Source organism: Cupressus sempervirens, chromosome 9 (assembly GCF_028749045.1).
Source record: "Cupressus sempervirens isolate cs-2001-9-10 chromosome 9, ASM2874904v1, whole genome shotgun sequence".
Lineage (NCBI taxonomy): Eukaryota > Viridiplantae > Streptophyta > Pinopsida > Cupressales > Cupressaceae > Cupressus > Cupressus sempervirens.
The window spans coordinates 300422402-300432606 of record NC_143126.1 but is presented as its reverse complement, the minus strand read 5'-3'; the positions used below and the strand labels follow the sequence as shown (position 1 = coordinate 300432606).

The 10205-nt window shown below is 32.6% G+C and overlaps 1 protein-coding gene across 1 annotated transcript; it reads right to left on the bottom strand.

Moving 5' to 3' along the window:
- Positions 1-1093: 1093 nt before the first annotated feature.
- Positions 1094-2516, bottom strand: LOC149538594 (uncharacterized). Its single transcript, XM_089799898.1, has one exon. The coding sequence runs from the start codon at positions 1728-1730 to the stop codon at positions 1440-1442; it is 291 nt and encodes a 96-aa protein (XP_089656024.1). The 5' UTR covers positions 1731-2516; the 3' UTR covers positions 1094-1439.
- Between the last annotated feature and the right edge of the window lie 7689 nt (positions 2517-10205).

Here is a 10205-nt window from a genome sequence, read left to right as displayed (position 1 = left end):
GGCAGAACTTGTACTATTGATATTGAAGTTTTTCGACCAAAGTATTGGTCGAACTTTCAACCGAAAAAATTTTGACCAATGAGCTGGTCGAAGTTGGTCGAAGTTTGGTAGAAAAGTGGGTCGAAATTTCGACCAATAATGGTCGAAAAATGGCCTCAGATGTAGAAGTGTAATTTTGTTGCTATCAAGTGATTACAACCTTGATTTTGTGTATTTGGTAGTCTTTGGTGTGGAGCAAGTCTTGTATTTTAGTTGTACATTGGTGTCAACAAGCCTACCCAATCATTAATATGAGATAACCCCTTTTAGATTAGTTTTCAATTCATTTTGTGTAATCTAAGGGTAGTCTAGCAAGTCTAGCTCATATGTCTAGTAGTGTGACACACTCTAATTAGGTGTAGTTGTCTATTATTTTAGTGCATACGAGAAATAGATTAGCACATACACTAACCAATCTAGTGCATTTGTCTGTTACACATATGTATGGATAAAAAACATCCATCAATTGTTTTGAATTTTACACATAGACATTATTATTATTGATAAGTAGGAGATAATTTCCACAGTAAGTCAAATTGTGATATTGCTATCAGGATTTAACTGTGTGATTTTGAGTCAAACTCATTGACCCATATTTCATGAGTAGTGATTCAACATGAATCCATCTCTCATGAAAATAAATGAAACACTTCACCCCTTTGAGCATCACCTAGATCCAATGAGTGCTAAGTGTTACATTTATTCTCATGAGAGATGGATTCATGTTGAATCACTACTCATGAAATATGGGTCAATGAGTTTGACTCAAAATCACATAGTTAAATCCTGATAACAATGTCACAATTATTATTATTTTATATCAATAGACATGAAAAAATTAAAATTAACATTCTTTCTCTATATTATTTTAGATATATAATAGAATAGAATAATAGAATAAAAGTATATTATTTATAATAATAAAGAGTTGAACTCCCTACATATTAAAATATGTTTTAAGGATAATAATGAATTAAAAATATATATAAAATAATAAGTACAATAATAAGAGTAACAAGAAGTCAACATGAATACAACCAACACCACACAAAGATAACATTCAATAGCATTTTATTCAAAGCATGCAAAAATAACAATTTTTTTTGTTTTTTAAAAGTTTGGTGGGGAATGAGAAGATTTGAATTCAGAATGTTGAACTGCCCATAATAACCTACCTTGCCTAACAAATCTACAACAAACCCTAACCAAACAAAGATAACATATTTTACATTTATGCTTGCCTTTATACATCGATGTCATCACCAAACCCCGCGAAACAACCTACCTTGCCTAACAAATTCTGCAAACCCTAACAAAAACCACAACTATAAATTTTCTGCATTCCCGAACACAAATGCACGGCAAGGAACAAGAATTGATCTTACAGAAGGAGATCTCCATTAACGGAATATAGACAGAATTCTTCTGATCCATCTCACAATTCGAAACCTCGACTTGTGAGAAACAGCCGGCGGCTTCTCTGCGGGCGATGGAGGTTGAATTTGAGAAGAGGCCGCGGGAGTCTGGTACTGGACTGATCCAGTGCTCATGCTGCGTTGTAACACAGAAGAAGATGCTTGATCCTCTGTTCTAGAAAAAGGAGAGCTCATGGAACCCTCGCTCCATACAATACCAGACGATCCTTGCCTTCTGAACGACACATTGGACCGCGTTAGGGTTGTCGCTGCCATAGTCCGTACAAAGCTTTCCTTACAAGCAGACCTCCAAATTCGTTCCTTTCACCTTACGGAGTGTTAATAACGTAAGTACCTTACAAGCAGACCTGCAAATTCGATCATACTCACAATTATTTCCTGCAAATCCGAACTTTATCACAATTATTTCCTGCGAATTCATCTTTCTCACAATTATTTCCTGCAAATTATTTTCTGATAAATTTTCCTTACAAGCAGACCTGCAAATTGTACCTTTCTAACGATTCGTTCCTTACAACCAGACCTGCAAATTCGATCTTACTCACAATTATTTCCTGCAAAATCCGAACTTTCTCACAATTATTTCCTGCGAATTCGATCTTTCTCACAAGTGTTTCCTGCAAATTATTTTCTGACAATCTTTCCTTTCAAGCAGACCTGCAAATTTTATCTTTTAACAATTTGTCCTTACAACCCGACCTGCAAATTCGATTTTACTCACAGTTCGTCCTTACATCCGGACCTGCAAATTCGATCTTTTCTCACAACTCTTTCCTTAAAAGCATACCTGTATATCTGATCTCCTCTCTCCACACAGATAATACCTCCCCTACTTTTATTTGTGCGTAAAATCTTTTTTCAGCGCGCGGCTATGAAGAATCTAGAGTTTGACTCGTAGGCGAACCGTTATCCTGAAATTTCAAGATAAACATGACGTTTGCCCTGAGGAATACAGGCCAGATACTCATCATTCGGGGATCATTTTTTCTAGGGTTTCTACAGTACATAAATTATGACAGGAAAACTTGAAAATTACGTTTTGCTTTGTTTTACATGCTCGAAAGCACATGGCTTTATCATGGGAATAAACGTACGATGGGGATTTGTGACTCGTCACTGTCCAGCAAACTAAACCTCATGATTTAAAAAGAGAATTTAGGGCCCGTTTGTTTGTTGGAATTAACCTGGAATACGAAAACGGGAATAGGAAAATTGGAATAAATCTATTCCAATTTTGGCCCAAAATGAGAATAAATCGAATTCCAAGTATTTTTTGGAATTAGATTTATTCTTGCATTGGACCAAAATTGGAATAGATTTATTCCAATTTTCCTATTCCTGTTTCCCTATTCCAGGTTAATTCCAGCAAACAAATGGGCCCTTAAGGAAAAACTAAATGTTCCCTAGCGTAAGCTATGCTTTTTCAGTTTTCTGTTACAGACGCTTTAATAATCGCTTTAATAATATGTTGGAGGTTTTTGAAAAAAGGTAATTTTTCACAAATGGATCAATCAAGGATCAAGCTAAAAAATATCAATTATTAGTACATATGTGATATTATTGCAGAATAAAAAGTTTGCATATTATGGTTAATATGTGAGGGGGTCATTTTATCATGAATAGTCATACATTGGATATAACAAGCATAGCATAAAGAGTTGGTTATATAATGTATTATTCTTATATAATAAATAATACAAACAAGAAAGGTCATCAAGGATCAAGTCTTGCTGAGTGCAAGGCCCTCGATATCTACAAGGAGTGAGGTCATGATATTGAAGACTAACATGATCATTTTATTTATGGGGATGAGAACAACACCAATGGGCGAAAGTGGAAGCCATGTAAATGTTAGGGTTTGTGGGTCTAGTAAGAGCACTTTAGAGAGTCTAACACAAATGATGAGGATGACGAAGATGATGAAGACGTCATTGGTGTCTGGCCCTGTCTCTTTTGTTATGTTTTCATAGATCCTAGCCTTTTTTGTTTGAGCTTCTCATGTTTTCCTTCAGTGGTTGTTGATTTCCTTGCAGTTGTGGATCGTATCTTTTCGAGCTGATGGTTATAATTTTTCATTGTAGTTGGGGTTTCTTCTAGTTGATGGTCTACCTTTTACCTAATCTCCTCTTATGCAAAGGTTTGTTGGCCTTGCATGGATGCTCTTTTCTAGGTGGTGAGTTTCTTGGCTATGCTTCTTTGGATTAAATTTTTGGTCTTGTCGAGAAGCCTTTTTTTCGATGTGCCTCTATTCGTAGGTGGTGAGTTTCTTGGCTACGCTTCTTTGGATTAGATTTTTGGTCTTGTTGAGAAGCTTTTTTTTTTATGTGCCATTGTTCGTAGGTGATGAGTTTCTTGGCTATGCTTCTTTGGATTAGATTGTTGTTCCTGTCGAGAAGCCTTTTTTCAGTGTGCCCCTATTCGTAGGTGGTGAGTTTCTTGGCTAAGGTTCTTTGGATTAGATTTTTTATCTTGTCGAAAAGCCTTTTTTTTGGTGTGCCCCTGTTCATAGGTGGTGAGTTTCTTGGCTATCCTTCTTTGGATTAGATTTCTAGTCTTGTCGAGAAGCCTTTTTTTCGGCGTCCCCCTATTCGTTGTTTGGCCCCCTTTCGGTGATAGTGTTTGCATATTTTTTGGGGTAATGTGGCCATGATCGATGGGGGTTTTGTTGTTTTTGTTTGAGCTAGATTTTGGGTTTGTCGCGAGCTTTGTTCTTCATAATCATGCTCTTGCTCTTTCTTTTGGTAAGACAAATGTTAATAGTTTTCTTGGGCTTGTGGTGTGTCTCCACCAAACCCAATTTTGATGTAGGACAACAACATCACATTGAATTTCAGTCAGTGCTAGACAAGCACAAGGGTGTCGTTAATGATATTATCTTGGGCATACCTCCTAGTCGTGGGTTGGAGCATGTGAAAGACTTACAAGAGGGGGTGAAATCAATCATCACCACATGCTACCACCACACTTAGAAATTATAAGAAGGATATTGAGATGACCATCAAAGAGTTTCTTGGCATGGGACACATTTGGTTGAGTTTGAGCCCATTTGCTTCATCAATGGTCTTGGTTAAGAAGGGTGGGACTTTGGGGATGTGCATTGATTGCATGGCTCTAAATAAGAGGACCGTCAAGAAAAGGTATCCCATTCCTTTTGTAGATGAGTTATTGGATGAGATACCTAGGGTCATTTACTTTTTTAAGATTAATTTTTTCTCGGGATACCATTAGATTCAGGTCCGTGAGGAGAATGTGCATAAGTTGTATTCTAGGGTGCTACAGAAATTGTCAGTTGTTGGTGATACCTTTTAGACGCACCAATGCACTTGCTACATTTCATCATGTACGAACCATATATCTAATAAGCAACAATGTAGGACATAAATAGGAAAAGGTTAAGGGGACAAGTGGATCCATAAGAAAGTAGGATTACAACTAAAGAGAATACAAGACGAATAGGTCACAAGGAATATGAGGGAAAGAAGAGATTCAGGTGAAGAGAGATTATTCATTAGATTGCAAGATTTAACAAAGGGGTAAATGATAGGTTGAACGAAGGGATTAGGATCAAAATCAACATATGGACTTAATTATGCAAATGGTGGCTAGACAAATCGATATTGATGTCAACAATGATAAATATAATGAAGGAAAAATGGTAGAAATCATGGACATGAATTGTTGTTACAATGGTGGGAATCATGGATAAAATAGTGGCAATGGAAGGGGGAATATGGAATATAACTTTGGACATGCAACTCAACCAATAAGGACAATGATCTTGAGAACCCTTATACCCACCTTCCCACCCAGGGCTTTGATACAGCTAGAGAATGAGCCTCATATCACATAGTTCATGTAGGAACAATTACAACAAGATTGGGAGGAACTGAGGTGAAGAATTCAAAATTTCTATCATTTTTAGGGAGTACATGATGTTAGACTGAATCATTTTCATTGTTCTGGTGGTAGGGCATAACATAATGACTTGTAGAAGAAGGTGAGCAAGCTTTCATTACCCTACCACAATGGATTTGAGAAGACCAATGCTAGAACCTAGGTATAGAAGGTAGATACCTAATTTTAGTTAAACCCCATGCTAGAGGAGTGAGCAATTAAATATGTAGTGTTACACTTGGATCGACATGCACATAAGTGGTGGTATCATGGTATGATCATTATGGTGCATGACTAAATCAATTCATATATGGATTTTACCAAGAGATTGATTGAGAGATTGATAAGGATTTCAAACTCAATTTTAAGGAGTAAGCTCAATTCAAGAAGTTGGGCTCATTTGAGACATTCATAGTAGAGTTTTAAAGGATTTTTTCTTTAGTGAAAAATATCTCATAAAAGAGACCTTTGTTTCTATTTATCAATGGGTTAGTAAATCCATTGAAAGGAGGATTAAAGGTCTTAATCCCTCTATATTACAGGAAGCTTACAAGAAGGCAAGGGATATGAAACCCACATCATCAAAGCGCAAATTTTAGTCCAAGAGCTTTCCATCAAAAAAAGATAAAGACAAGAAAAATTTCCGCAAGGATTCACACTAGGAAAAGAAAGATTCAAATAGTTTGGACAATGAGTAGTTAAATTATGTCTGAAGAGGAAACTACATTTCTCTTGCAAAGAGCCATGGGATCTTTCACATAAATTCTATGTCAAAGTTATAGCAACCCAGATTGAGTACTTCTTGTTGAATCAATATTAGAGAAATTAGAGCAGCAATTTGATTTAGAAAGTTCTGATGAAGAAAATATTTCAGAAGGGGAATTTGGTGAAGATTAGACATTTGCATGACTTACAGGCATTGAGCATGCAACAACTTCCAAATTGAGGAGTGTGATACAAGGGGAATGGGTTATTTCATCGATTGACATTGGAGCTACTCATAACTTCATTGATTAAGGATGTGTTATGAAGAGAGGACAATAGACAAGATGACATAAGGGGTTCACAACAATAGTAGCTAGGGGCATAAGCTACATAAATCTTGCATAATTCCTAACTTCATGCATGGATATGTGAGTATGAGATGGTAGGAAATTTCTATGCGAGAGACATGGGTGATTATGATGTTATCTTTGGTATGACATAGATGAAGTCTTTAGTTCAGTTCACTTTTAACTTGATAAATTGGAGATGAGTTTTGAGCATCAAGGAAAGAAAGTAATTCTTAGAGGACTATTAGAAGGTGGATTCAAAGTTGTTTTGCTTTGAAGGAAATGGGGTGACTAATCAAGCATATGATGAGATGAAGTGGGAAGTTATTATGCATATAGTTTATGAGAAGAAAGTTGAGAGTTACCATCTAGATCTAGAAGAGGATATCTCACGACATACTAAGGTGTTTGATATCATCCCTTATAGAGTTCCTCTTGAGGGGGGAATTGAGCATGTGATAGAGTTAGAGGAGGGGATAAAACACTAATGATCATGACTCCATACACGCATCCAAACAAACATAAGGATGAAATTGAGAAAGAAATTGATTAGTTGGAGATGGGACATGATTTGATTAAGATGGATCTATGACTTAAAATTGAATGCCAATACAATTTAAAGTTTGTTTATAGAAAAAAAATTTTAAAAACATTACAAACATGGTTTTAAATACATAGATTTAAATTACATTTTAAATTGAAATTAAGAGAAGAGGAGATAAGAGAACACAAACATAATACAGATATTGATATGGAATTCATCTAAATGAACTACATCTCTGGGGCCTCCAAGTAGAGAGACCAATCCTTGGTTCAGTTCCCAAGCAAGATTACAATAATTTGATGCCAATTTGGCAACATTTGCTTGTACTGAGCTTCAAGCTCTCACCTAAGCTAGATCTCAATCTTCAATAGCCTGGAAGAACACTTAAAGCAATTTATCTCCAAAAATTCACAAAAAGTCTCCCTTTTCATCTCTTTTTATACAAGAAATTTACTCAATATGATAGGTAACCATATGATTTTACAATCTCCCATTTTTAACAACAAATCCTCCAAAAAAATGTTCTCTTAAAAACACCCTTTAGAATATTTTTTATTTTAATTTTAAAAATTCATTGTCATTATATTTTTGGTTAAGGGTAAATCAATCCATATTTATCCTAAAAATCGCATTGGCATGTTGGCATACACAATAATTTTAGGAAGGTGGGTCAAGGGTTCTATCCATCGGCACACAGGAGGGAAGCCTTTAGACTGTTAGTATGACGTGTGGCATTGTATGACAGGTGCCTAAAACCTCTTCGACTAAGAGCCAAGGACTAAGGAGCATCCACACAACCAAATTTTCCCGAGGCACAATCCCGACCTCATCCCTTCTAATGTCTTTATGATGTCTTTTCTATTATTACAAATGACACAATTTTGTTAATTTTTAAAAGAAAATTGTGATTTTCATTTTAATATATAATGTGATAAATTATATAATTTTGAAGATGTGCACTGATGATTTTTAAGGGTAAAAAGATAAGAATAAGCAACATAAACTAAGAAATTTAATGATAAACATTGTAACTTTTAAAATGTAATTATAAGTATATTAATTAAAGTTTAATTTTAATAAATTGATAAAAAAAAAAATTTTAAAAAGTATTTATCAAGAGAATAGATTAATAAAGATAAAAATATTATCATTGTAATTAAATCATATAGCAATCAATAATTAAATTATTTATAACATTTTTTTAAAATATAATTTTGAGTTATAATTAAAATCTTAAAATATTTTTCACTAGATTTATGAGTATAATAAGTTTTTATATTTTATTATTTATATTTTATATTAATATTTATTTCACCTTAAATCACTTTTAATACTTAAGTTTCTAATATTTAATATCAATATAAATACATTTATTTATTCATCTTATATTCTTTTAAAATGACTTTTACCTTAATAAAATATATGAAAAAATATTTAGCATTTTTTTGTAAAACGTGTTTAATTCAATTGTATATAGATTTTTATAAGAATAATTTATAAATATTTGAGATATTAAAAATTGAATATAATTATTAAATTATAATAAAATAAATTTCATTTTAAAATCATAATATCTAACTTAATAAATGAATTGAAATGTTAATTTATTTTTAAAATTATTCTATAATACTTTAATGTTTTAAAAAAAGAAAAACTTTAAATAAAACATCTACCTATATCACTTTAACTATAAAAACAAAAAACCCTAATTTTCACTTTCAAACTTATAAGTTAACAAATACATTCAACAATTATCACTTTAACTATTAAAATAAAACCCCTTCATTTTAAATTTTAAACTTAGAAGTTGAAATACATTTAAAGATAATTTTCACATTTATTTTTTTGTAACATAGAAGTTTACAAAAAGAGTGAGCTTTATTAGAAAAAATAATGTACAACACAAAAATAATACAATATTGTCACAAAGTAATATAACATGTATTAAGGCATGGTGAAGGCATCCACATGGCACATCCAACCAAATTTCATCGCTGGATAATTGTTGCCTTGAAATTGTGGCAACAAGCACTATGTGTTGATACCACCTTTTCTCACTTTTGAGTCAATTATTATGTTATTTTTTTCTATTTTTTAGGGTCTAACATCTAGTTTGACCAAATTTTGACTACATGCCATTTGCACATGCGAACTCCATTTCTCTTTGTTCAAGTTGTGTTGGACAGAGCTATGATTTGATGTTGTTCTTGGAAGTGTTGCGAATATTTGAATTTTTAGTGGTAAAGTGTCATGCCCAAATTTTACAAGGCAAAACACAACCAATTTTAGTTTTTTTGTAAGGTTAAAAAAATGAACTAAAGGATGTTACCAATAGACCTATGTTTTGTTACGAATACTTTATCAAACTATGGGCGAGTGTTTGGAGTATAACAACTCATGTTTTCTCAAGAACATTAAGGCATTACTTAATCAATCATTGAGTTAGAGGTATTGCTTAACGACATTTAGGAATACTTCAACCATACGCTAGGGTTCACGGGTACAATTCTAGGGTACTGTTTGGAGATGAATAATTCTAGTTGGTGTGGAAGGATTTGTTCATACTGAAGATCTAAACTTCAAGTTTTCAAGGGAGATCAATTTTTTTTCTAACATTTGTTGAAAACTATAAACTATAGCATAAGAGATAAACAATGTTAACATTTTGATTCTTCATCCTAACTCGGTAATAAGACATTGTGTATGTAAATGTGGGTCACCAATCCTTTATCAATGTAGTTGCAAAAACTTAATAATATGTGAATATGTATATATTTGCCCAATATAATCCGGTTCAATTGTCTTACCTTATTAGATTTTATTCTATTTTATTTTACTTTGTGTAGGTAACTTCCATTTTAAATAGATCCTTGCATTTCCTTAATTACACCTTAATCTCAACCATATCCTATCAAATGGGTCATTAGCTAAATCGTTAGTTTTATATATATATATATATATATATATATATATATATATATATATATATATATATATATATATATATATATATATATATATATATATATATATATATATATATATCTATATATATATATATATATATATATATTTATTTATTTATTTATTTATTTATTTATTTATTTATTTATTTATTTATATTTTTATTTTTTTTGTCATTATTATTATTGTTATATGATCTCTTTTACATTACTTAAAATTTGAATGTACTTGATAAAGTAGCTTCATAAGTTATACTAATCTAACGTAGATATTCTA

Excerpts from the sequence above, each read along its gene's own strand:
- LOC149538594 (XM_089799898.1), bottom strand. The coding sequence starts at position 1,730 with ATGGCAGCGACAACCCTAACGCGGTCCAATGTGTCGTTCAGAAGGCAA.